This window comes from Chiloscyllium plagiosum, chromosome 3 (assembly GCF_004010195.1).
Source record: "Chiloscyllium plagiosum isolate BGI_BamShark_2017 chromosome 3, ASM401019v2, whole genome shotgun sequence".
NCBI lineage: Eukaryota > Metazoa > Chordata > Chondrichthyes > Orectolobiformes > Hemiscylliidae > Chiloscyllium > Chiloscyllium plagiosum.
The window spans coordinates 50,589,322-50,601,585 of NC_057712.1; the positions used below are offsets into that span (position 1 = coordinate 50,589,322).

Below are 12,264 nucleotides of genomic sequence, written 5' to 3' on the forward strand. Positions count from 1 at the left end.
TGTGGACTTGTTGGGCCGAAGGGCCTGTTTCCACACTGTAAAGTAATCGAATAATCTTTGGATGGTGGGAGAAAACCGGAGCACCTGGAGGAAACCCACGCAGATTTAGGGAGAACGTGCAAACTCCACACAGTCAGTCGCCTGAGGCGGGAATTGAACCTGGGTCTCTGACGCTGAGAGGCAGCAGTGCTAACCACTGTGTCACCGTGCCGCCCACAAAGTAATTGATTCCAAAGTCATTGAAATAACTCTTAACTGTAGTTAGGGATGGACAATAAATGCTGGCTCAGCCAGCCCATTGAGTAATTTTAAAAAGACAACCACTACAATAAACCAGTGGCTCTTGAAACTCATTCAAAGTTTGCTTCAAATATCAGTAGGAAACCAACAGTACTCTCTAGAAGTTTCAACTCAACCAACTTGCTACTCAGCAAAGCAGTGTTGTCACTGGAAGCCTGCAGTCTACATCTCGTCCACTGTCCCATAGTGAAATCAAAACCTTAAACAATGATGATGCTCTTAAGATTAAAATGCTTACTTTAATGACCTTCACTGCCTTAACATTAAATATCCTTAATACAATATAAATAATTATGAGTAAAGGACCCATACTGGGTCTTGAATGCTCTCATTTTATTTTCAACAAATTGGATTGAAATCGTGCAGTGCAGTGTTTGTAATGGAACATTAGTATATTCATTTAAAATCAATTTTGTTATTTAGTGGGACCATTATCTGCTATATTTTTAAATAGATTGGTACCTTTGATAATATCGTGGAAAATCTGGCCTACATTCTCTGTTTCTTACTTACAATTTACGGAGCAGTAATTAATCCAGCTAGAAAGGGTTTATTGAGCAAGAACAGGAATTACATAAACATTAGCAAAAAAGACCCATGTCCAACAAGATATATCTAAAACAGTGAAGAAAATACTCACAGCTGGGCCAGGTGGACCTGCAGGACCAACATCACCCGGCACTCCTTGGTCACCCTTTTCAAAATAAAGAAACATGGATGGTGAATTTCTGAATGATTTACAACATTCAGTTAGAGTCTGTCTACTAACACTAATGTAGTAAAATTAAAATATACATTATGACATTTGTATTTTGACATGGCACTATAAATATGCCAGGTAATCAAAGATCAGTGAAGATTATGAAGCTGTAGTGGAAAGAAGCAGTGTCTTAGATTTCCAGCATCTGGAGTATTTCTCTTTTGATGATACTTCAATTTTCAGTCATTATCTTCAACACCACTTGTGCATGCTCAGGAAATGTTCCTGATTTCTTCTAGATCAGGATACTGAACCAATTGTGACGTTATAGTTCTCAGATAACATTTGGGTGACAATATTGCATCTCATTCTTTACATAATAACACTAATAAATATTGAAAAAGCTCTTTGAAAGTAATAAAACATCTCAAGGTGTTCCATGAAGATTAACAAAATGACATTCAACATTGTATCACATGCGTTGATATCAGGATAGGCAACCAAAGACTTGGTCAAGGTTTTATAGGAGGAAAAAAAAGTGGAGAGGTTCAGGAAGATACAGAATGTGGGAGCTTGTAGGTGCCAGTGTGATCTATGGCAAACACATCTGCATAAATATCTGTGGCTTGAGTCAAAGTCATGGCCTTGAAGCTATTTGCAGCTACCAGAATGCAGAAGGACAGGGAAAGTTATCTGTTTATTTTGTACCAGGTAGCAGTCACATAGCATAGGATTAGGTATTCTGATTTGATTCGGGATCAGAGACAGAGGGTGTGACTGGGACTTGGGCAGGTAAGGTGATCAAGGATGCAGAACTGGAGGACCCTCAGTCTTTGCAACGACTTTGAGATTCTTTCAAAGAAACATAGAAAGAGCAGATGCAGACCATTCAACCTTCCAAGCCTGTTCTGCAATTCAATATGATCATCCAACTCAGTACCCTGTTCCTGTTTTCACCATGTACTCTTTGATCAATTTAAGTCCTAAGAACTAAGTTTAAGTCCTTCTGGAAAACATTCAATGGTTTGGCCTCAATCACTTTCTGTGACAGAAAGTTCCACAGACTCACCATTTTCTGGGGGGAAGAAAATTCTCCTGATCTCAATACTAATTGGCCTATCCTGTATCCTGAGACTGTGACCCCTGGTTCTGGACTCCATGGTCATCAGGAAGCCTTCCTGCATTTACCTGCATTTAGGCAAAAGTGAGGACTGCAGATGCTAGAAACCAGAGTTCAGATTAGAGTGGGGCTGGAAAAGCACAGCAGGTCAGGCAGCATCTAAGGAGCAGGAAAATCGATGTTTCAGACAAAATTTTCGGAACCTCTTTACCTGCATAAAACTAGTCAAAGAGTCTTAGAGTCCTACAGCATGGACTCGGGTCCTTCGGCCCAAACTGGTCCATGCCAACCTGTTTGAATTTCATAGCCTTCTGAGATCTTCCCTCGTTCTTCTAAACACCAGTGAATACAGTTCTAACCAAACCAGTGTCTCTTCATACATCAGTCCTGCCATCACAGGGATCAATTTGGTAAACATTTATTGCACTCCCTCCACAGCCAAAACATCCTTCCTCAGATGAGGAGACGAAAACCTCTCACAATACTCAAGATGTGGTTTCACCAAAGCCCTGTACAATTGCAGCAAGATATCTCTGCTCCTTTCAACTTCAGACTATGAAACTCTTTTTCCCAGAGTTGAAATGCTTAATACTAGAGAGCATGCATTAAAAGTAAGATGGGGAAAGTTCAAAGAAGATATAAGGGATATGTTTTTTACTCAGGAAATGGTAGGTGCCTGGAACATGCTGCCAGGGGTAATGGTGGAGGCAGATACCATAGGGGTTTAAGGGATTTTTAGATAAGCACATGAATAAACAAGATTTGGAGATGCTGATGTTGGACTGGGGTGTACAAAGTTAAAAATCACACAACACCAGGTTATAGTCTAACAGGGTTTAATTGGAAGCACACTAGTTTCGGAACGCTGCTCCTTCATCAGGTGATTGTGGAGATGAAGGAGCAGCGCTCCGAAAGCTAGTGTGCTTCCAATTAAACCTGTTGGACTATATCCTGGTGTTGTGTGATTTTTAACTATGAATAAACAAGGAATGGAGGGATATGGACCATGGACAGGCAGAAAGAATTAGTTTAACTTGGCGTCATGTTCGGCATAAGATGGTGGGCCAAAGAGCCTGTTCCTGCTCTGTACTGTTCTATGTTCTATGTTAAATGGATGAGAGCAAGAGTTGCAACAAACTAGAAGTGGCACTGTGGTACAGGATGCCAAAGCAATAGTCCAGAGGGCTATGTTGCTTCCCCAGTATATCTGCTCTGGCTATTCAGAAACTTGCAGTAGAAGAGTGAGGTTCCAGTCATTGTGATTCATGCTGGGCAATATGGTGGGACAGTGGTTAGCCAGGGACCCAGATTCATTTCCAGCCTTGGGTAACTGTGTGGAGTTTGCACATACTCCATTTTTCTCATAGGTTTCCTCCCACAGTCCAAAGATGTGCAGGTTAGGTGGATTGGCTATTCTAAATTGCCCTCTAATGTCCAGGGATGTATAGGCTAGGGGAGTTTAGCCTTGGTTCGTGAGGGTTTGCAGGGATAAGATGGGTGAGTCGGTGTAGGTGGGATGCTTTTCAGAGGGTAAGTGCAGACTGAATGGGCCAAATGGCCTCTACCTGCACTGCAGGGATTTAGAGATCTCTGATGTAGGAATGAATGACAGGTAGAAAAAGGAAAGAGGTTTTGCTGAGTGTGTTTGAGCAACTGGGGATAAATTAGATAGAGGAACCTTACAGGCAATACTCTCTCATGATCACCTGAGCCATGAGTACATTGGAATCGGATGAATAAGATCAGAATTAAATGTGTGGTTCAAATGTTGGTATGGTAGAAAAGAGTTTCAATTCATGTGGCACAGCCATCAGTACAGGGGGAAAGGGAGCTATACCAGAAGGATGGTCTTTATCTGAACCATACTGGGTGCAGTATCCTGGTGAGTTGTATAATTAGGGTAATAAGAGTTTTAAACTACATAATATAACAACAGATCAAGAGTAGAAACATCTAATAAATTAAAGAGAGAGGACAAGGCAAGTCAACAAGGTAGCAATAATGGAAATGATAACCAGAGTATGGCAGAGTATGACATAGCATAATGGCCAGCAGATAATGACGAGAGGTTATGAAAATGGTTTAAAAAGGAACTAAAGTCTCAGTATCTGAATTCACAGTGTTCATAATGAAAAAGATAAATTGACCCTTCAAACCGAAATAAATTTTCACAGTCAACAGCTACTGCTGAGGCAAGGTTGCAAGATGATAAAGGTTGAGAGTTAAATGTCCAAGATACATGTCACTCCAGATAGGACAGAATGTAAAATCAGCAAGATTAACTAACGAACAGAGGGAGAATTTAGAATATAAGAGATAGTTAGCTAAAAGTATAAAAACATAGAGTAAGAGTTTTTACAGATATTTAAAAATTAAAAGAGTGAGTAAAGAGAGCAGTTGTCCTGAGAGGAAGCTCAGGAATTTAATATAAAATTTTTAAAAATGTCAATGAATTGAATGGCTGTTTGCTCCATCTTCACTGTAGAAGGTAGAGTCATAGAGTCATAGAGATGTACAGCACAGAAACAGCCCTTTCAGTCCAACTTGTCCACACTGACCAGATATTCCAACCCAATCCAGTCCCACTTGCCAGCACCTGGCCCATATCCCTCCAAACCCATCCTATTCATACGCCCATCCAGATGACTTTCAAATATTGCAATTGTACTAGCCTCCACCGCTTCCTCTGGCAGCTAATTCCATACACCTATCACCCTCTGAGTGAAAACATTGCCCCTTAGGTCTCTTTTATATCTTTCCCCTCTCACCCCAAACTTATGCCCTCCCCCACCTCAGGGAAAAGACTTTGTCTATTTATCCTATCCATGCTCCTCATGATTTTATAAACCTCTATAAGGTCACCCATCAGCCTCTGGTGCTCCTGGGAAATAAGCTCTAGTCTATTCAACCTCTCCCATTAGCTCAAATCCTCCAACCCTGGCAACATCCTTATAAATCTTTTTTGAACCCTTTCAAGTTTCACAACATCCTTCTGATGGGAAGGAGACCAGAATTGCACACAATATTCCAAAAATGGCCTAACCAACCATCCTGTACAGTCTCAACATGACCTCCTAACTCCTGTACTCAATACTCTGACCAATAACATTGCCTCTTGGGTGGCACGGTGGCACAGTTGGTGGCACGGTGGCACAGTGGTTAGCACTGCTGCCTCACAGCGTCAGAGACCCGGGTTTAATTCCCACCTCAGGCGACTGACTGTGTGGAGTTTGCACGTTCTCCCCATGTCTGCGTGGGTTTCCGCCGGGTGCTCTGGTTTCCTCCCACAGTCCAAAGATGTGCAGGTCATGTGAATTGGCTATGCTAAATTGCCCATAGTGTTAGGTAAGGGGTAAATGTAGAGGTATGGGTGGGTTGCGCTTCGGCGGTGCGGTGTGGACTTGTTCGGCCGAAGGGGCTGTTTCCACATTGTAAGTAATCTAATCTAATCTAATAAAGGAAAGCATACCAAACGCTTTCTTCATTATCCTAGCTACTTGCGACTCCACTTTCAAGGAGCTATGAATCTGCACTCCAAGGCCTCTTCGTTCAGCAACACTCCTGAGAACCTTGCCATTAAGTGTATATGTCTTGCTAAGATTTGCTTTCCCAAAATGCAGCACCTCACATTTAATTAAATTAAACTCCGTCTGCCACTTCTCAGCCCTTTGGCCCATCTGATCAAGATCCCATTGTAATCTCAAGTAACATTCTTCGCTGTCCACTACACCTCCAACTTTGGTGTCATCTACAAACTTACTAACTGTACCTCTTATGCTCACATCCCAATCATTTATATAAATGATGAAAAGTAGTGGACCCAGCACCGATCCTTGTGTCCACTAGTCACAGACCTCCAGTCTGAAAAACCACCCTCTGTCCCTTTCAGCCAGTTCTGCATCCAAATGGCTAATTCTCCTTGTATTCCATGAGATCTAACCTTGCTAACCAGTGTCCCATGGGGAAACTTGTCGAACGCCTTACTGAAGTCCATACAGATCCCATTTACTACTCTGCCCTCATCAATCCTCTTTGTTCCTTTTTCAAAAAAAATCAATCAAGTTTGAGACATGATTTCCCAGTCACAAATCTATGTTGACTATCCCTAATTAGTCCTTGTCTTTCCAAATGCTTGTACATCCTGTCCCTCAGGATTCCATCTAACAACTTGCTCACCACTGATGTCAGGCTCACTGGTCTACAGTTCCCTGGTTTGTCCTTACCACCTTTCTTAAACATTGGCATCACGTTAGACAACCTCAGTCTTTCGGCACCAATCATGAAATGAAGTAGAAGGAGGAACGTAAAACAATTACACTCACTGAGGAAGTTTACTGGGAATGTTATTAGAACTAAAAGCGGACTGAGATAGTGGATATGCTGTTTTAACTGGTTTCATTATTTTCAAAATTCCCTAGATTCTGGCCTGTCGCTGCCAGCATATCCTGCCTTGGAAATGAAGCCCAAAACTGCTCACAATATTCCAAATGTGGTCTGACCAAAGCCTTCTACATCCTTAGCAGTACCTCTTTGCTCTTGTATTCTAGCCTTTTTGAAATGAATGCTAACATTGCATTTCCCTTCCTAACTGTCAACTGAACCTCCAAGTTTAAGAGAAACTTGAAATAAGACTCCTAAGTCCCTTGTGTTTCAGATTTCCAAAGCCTTCTCCCATTTATAAAATAATCTACACCTCTATTCTCCTAAAATGCATAATTTCATACTTTCCCACATTACGTTCTATCTGCCACTTTTTTGCCTACTCTTCAGGTCTATCCAAGTACATCTGAAGCCTTCCCACTTCCTCAACACTACCTGTCCCTCTACTAATCCTTGTGTCATCTGCAAACTTAGCAGTTCCTTCACCCAGATCATTAATGTATAATGTGAAGAGTTAAGGTTCCCACTAGAACTCTACTAGATACTAGCTGCCATCCTGAAAAGATCTCTTTATCCCCCCCTGTCTGCCTTCTGTCAGTCAGCCAATCCTCTAGCCATGTCAGTACCTTGCCCCTAATGCAATAGGCTCTTATTTAATGGTCTCCTGTGCTGCACCTTGTAAAAAGCCCTCTGAAAATCCAAATAGAGCATGTCCACTGGCTCCCCTTTGTCTAACCTATTTGTACCAAAGACTGAACTATTAAAGTAACTTTACCTGTGGCCAATCTTTATGTCTGTCTGACTGTGAACACATGTGTGCATGATGTTGAGTTGGTCATGTTGCATTATTTCCAAGGCAAAAGTATGAGAATAAATAATCTAAGACCAAAAGATCATAAGGTCTAGGAATGGAATGAGAGAGCAGAGAAGACAGCTGGAGGTCAGTGAATCCATGCTGCTAAGCAGTTGAAGCTCAGGAAAGCCTTGGATCATTGTGCAATTCAAAGGAAGCTGTCTGCCAGACAATAAAATTCAGGAATTAAAAGTTTGCAAGCAGTCGTGGTCTGCAACTGAAGCTGGCAATTGAGACAAAGCTGAAAAATGTGTTGCTGAAAAAGCGCAGCAGGTCAGGCAGCATCCAAGGAGCAGGAGAATCGACATTTCGGGCATAAGCTAGGAGAAAGTGAGGACTGCAGATGCTGGAGATCAGAGCTGAAAAATGTGTTGCTGGAAAAGCGCAGCAGGTCAGACAGCATCCAAGGAACAGGAGAATCGACGTTTCAGGCATAAGCCCTTCTTCAGGCAAAGACTCACATGAGATCAGGATGTTCTGCTCAGAACAGCTGGTGAGCTATTTGAGTGTTGACTTTATTTTGTTTCTTTAAAATCATGGAATCTTGTGGCAGATAACTGGAATTTCAAATGTGATCTATTTTAAATACAGTATCCATACTTGGGAGCTCACCTCAGAGTGAATCCAAATGTAGGAGCCTTATCTGAGATTATAAACAAATTTTAATGTCTGCTCTGGGATTGGAGTAAAACAATCAACTGAGATTGCAGGTGTTGCAGTATTGCAGTGTTGCTTCTCAATTATGTTGGCTCAGAAGTGTTTAACTTTTCAAAAATAACCTCGTCCTCACAAAAGGAAAATAACTGAAGCATCTTTGGACATAACTGGGATCTTATATCCTAACTTTTCCAGTAAGTCACCTCTACAAAGTCCTTCTAAAATTGTGATGCCTCAGAATCGAACACAACATTCTGGCTGAGATTAACCCAGACTTTTATTAAGAGGCTTGTACAACTTCCTTGCTTTTGGATAAATCACACAGAATACCTCATAAATCTACCATGCTCAGCAGTCCTTAAAATGTCTGAAGTAAATGCAACACTCCATTGAGGTGTTCAACACTTCATAGGTATAATTAAACTTTTTAACTGACATTCAGTTATAAAATAGAACCAGCGTGATACTAATTACACAAAGACAGCGAGGCATTCCCTTTATTCCTTCTTTGGAACAAGGCGCCATATAAATCTGGATTCATTTTCTTTTGTTGGTGAGATCAAAGGCATCAGGACAAATTTCGCAATTACTCACTAAGACAGAAATTCTGAACGATTGATTTTAAGATCCTGATCGACTCAGTCTTACTAAGTCTTAGAAGTCTTACAAACAAATCGTTGAATTTGTTAAGGAAATGTCTAGTCATTCTGTTCATTGGAAATTACAATAATGAATCAGCTAATGATCACAGACCAATTAATTTCAGCAAATCTTTGACCTAACATGCCTGAGAAGATGAAAAACATATTTCAGTGGACGAATGAACCTCTCCACAGGCGCACTACTGTGAACCTAAAGTTTTAAATTCCAGACAGTTTCGTTGGAACATAGAACTGCACACAAGGAGACCATTCAGTCCATCATGCCTTTGTCAACTCTTTCAAACAGCTTTCCAATTTTTTTTTAATATTCCCTTGTGAGGTGTGGGCATCACTCACTGGGCCAGTATTTATTACCCAATCCCTAGATGCCCTTGAGATAGTAGTAGTGAGTTGCCTCTTAGCCCCACTCCCCTGCTCTTTCCACATAGCTCCATCAAGATTTACTTTCCAAATGATAATCTGAATCCCTCAAAAATCTTCCAATTTAATCTATTGTCACTACTCTTTTAAGTCATGCATTCTAAACCATAACAATTCACTAGGTTCAAAAAAATTCTAAACTCACCTTTAGTTCTTTGCCAACTACCTTGAATCGGGTGTCCTGTGGTCACCTCTACTACTCAAAACAGTTTCTCATTGTTAATTCTATCAAAGCTATCAAACTTCAATCCAATCCCTGCTTACCTTCTACTCAAATGAAAATAGCAACAACTTCACTGGTGGTCCACATAGCTGAGGTTTTAGATTAGAATCCCTATAGTGTAAAAACAAGCCATTTGGCCCAACAAGTCCACACCAAGCTTCTGAAGAGTAACCCACCCAGACCCATTTCCTCCTGACTCATGCACCTATCAATATGGGCAATTTAACATAGCCAATTCACCTGACCTGCACACCTTTGGACCACACAGACACAGACAGAATGTGCAAACTCCACACAGACAGTCACAGACAGAGGCTGGGATTGAACCCAGGTCTTTGGCGCTATGAAGCAGCAGTGCTAACCAATGAGCCACCATGCTGCCTCTGGTGCCACAGATTTGGTTTCTGTTCTGTCAGCAGAGATGATCATCCATATTCTATTAACATTTCTTGTGAATGTGATTAACAAAGTAACAATGACCAGATAATCCACGTTTTGTCAAGTTGTTTGGGGATACGCTTTAGCCAGGACACAAAGAAGCAAAATAGTTGTGGGGCAGTGATACGCTGTATAAACGTTGGTTAGGCCACAGCTGGAGAATTGTGTGTCGTTTTGGTCACCACACTATAGGAAGGATGGGGTGCAGAGGAGATTCACCAGAATGTTGCCTGGGATAAAACAGTTGAGCAGTGAAGAGAGGCTGGATTAGCTCTGGTTGTTTCCTTTAGAACAGAGAAGGCTAAGGGAGGAGATGATTGAGGTATATAAGACTAGTAGTGGAGCATGGACAGGGTGGATAAAAAACAGCTGCTTCCTTTAGTTGAAGGGCTAATAACAACAGAGCAAATTTTAATGTGAAGGTCAAGAGGTTTAGAGGGGATTTGAAGAAATAATTTTTTTCAGTCAAAGAGAATCTGGAATGCACTGCCTGGGAAGGCAGTAGAGGCAGGAAATCTCACAGCTTTAAAAAGTACGTAGATGAGCATTTGAAATTTCATAACATTCAAAGCTATGGATCAAGTGTTGAAAAGTACTTTATTGAAAAGTAATTGACAGAAGTGTAGCTAGAGCAGCATAGACTCAATGGACTGAAAAGCCTCTTCTGTACGATATGAGTCGAAGCAACCCCCTTCTTGAGATAGTGCCAGGACGACCTTTATATCCACCTGAGCATGGCTTCATATTAATGTCACATCTGAAAGATGGGTCCTCTAGCTTTGCAGTGGACCCTCAAAACTGCACTGGAATATCAGTCTTGGATTTTAGATTCTCAAGTCCCAGAATGGGATTTGAATCTGATTCAGATGAAAGAGTGTCTTTAACTAATTTTCTCAACTAGTCCTATCACGTTCACAGATTTGTCTATGTATTAAGGCTTCTTGGTATCAAGCACCTTCAAATCATTTCTTCAAAACTGCCATTCTATTCATATTTGCCTTCCATACTTCCATCCAAATACAAACTTCCCTGATTTAAACTGTACCTGCCAAGCATTTAACACATCCCACTGACGATTTATTATCTACAGTTCAGAATTTCATCTCATCCCCAGATCTTGCAAGTGTGCCCTACACTCAGGTCCAAGTCATTGATATTTACATCAAGCAGCACAACAGTTCGACTGTTAATCCCTTAACAATACCGTAATATATCCTCCTATAATCTATGAAAACAGTCACTCAACATGTCTCTCTTCAAACCGGAGAGATTTTATTATGTAGAAGATTCTAAAGTATTATCATTTTCTCTATCTATGACACCCAGAATGATAATTGACAAATTCCATTAACAATGGAATCAATTTCATATTCTTATCAATTTCTATCCTGCTTTCCTATGGTTCATAGCCTTGTGAATTCACCATACTGGAACATTAACATCTACTTTAGGAGTTGGCATGTTCAGGGTTTTGTATGTTAATGTTATCCTAGGTTATCTATAAGGAGACAGGATTGAGATTTTCTTGGAGCTTCTCACATTACGTCGCTACGTGTTTGCCAAATGTGTGGTGTGGTGTAAACGCAATTGATGCCCATCTCAGCAATTCCTTTCTGTCTTGGTCCTAGGAGGGCTCTTGTTGTACAGTGGCAGTGTCCTTATATCTGAACTGTGAGGCTTGGGTTCAAGTCTTATCTGCTCCAGAGGTGTGTAACAATATCTCTGAATGTGGTGATTAGGAAATATTGTCTTGGTCCTGCAGCAAGTTTAAACATTTGACCCACTGCTCTATGTGACTCAATTAATTTAGCAAATAAGACAGCGAGAAGATTCAGAAGTTTTATTGCACCGGACCAGCCAATGAGTTGCTCAGGAGCAGCCATTCCTTATGACTCAGAATGGGTAACTGCTTTGCTGGCCACTGTAGTTTAGCCAGATTAAGCCTATCACTTGTCAGTTATAATTCTCTATCCCAGTCTGTCCTCAGAATTACAGTGTAATGAATTGCAATGACAGCTTAAGGAACATCTTTATCTCCCAATGAGGCACTTCACAGCCTTCTGGACTCAACCACTAGTTCAACAAACTTAGACCATAACCATTGCATCCATTTCATTGGTCCTGATGAGGATTCTTTTAATTCTCACTTAAGCCTCCTACTGCCTGGACCCAGATTTTTTTCAATCTTTTATTCAATCTTGTTCAGAGATGTAATGACAAAACTCTGAAGCAGGTAGGAATTGAACCCAGTCCTCCTGGCTCAGAAATAGAATTAAGCATTTTTGCACTAAAATACAGCAGAGATTGCTTTCAGTACTTGCTTTGACATGGCTATACAAAACAGTTGGTCTATTGATGGCAGATAGATGGGTGACAGTGAGGGGGACTGGGAGGAAGCAGCCAGTGCAGGGACCCCCTGCGGCCGTTCCCCTCAAGAACAAGTATACCGTTTTGGATACTTGTGGGGGGATAACTTACCAGGGGTAAGTAACGGGGCTCAGGTCTCTGGCA

The 12,264-nt window shown here is 41.2% G+C and overlaps 1 protein-coding gene across 1 annotated transcript in view; it reads right to left on the reverse strand.

Annotated features, from left to right (window-relative positions):
• Positions 1 to 12,264, reverse strand: part of col9a1b (collagen, type IX, alpha 1b) — a 149,970-nt gene that overhangs the window by 44,982 nt on the left and 92,724 nt on the right. The window contains exon 23 of the mRNA XM_043681717.1: positions 941 to 994. Coding sequence (XP_043537652.1) covers positions 941 to 994 — 54 coding nt within the window. The remainder of the gene's footprint in view (positions 1 to 940; positions 995 to 12,264) is intronic.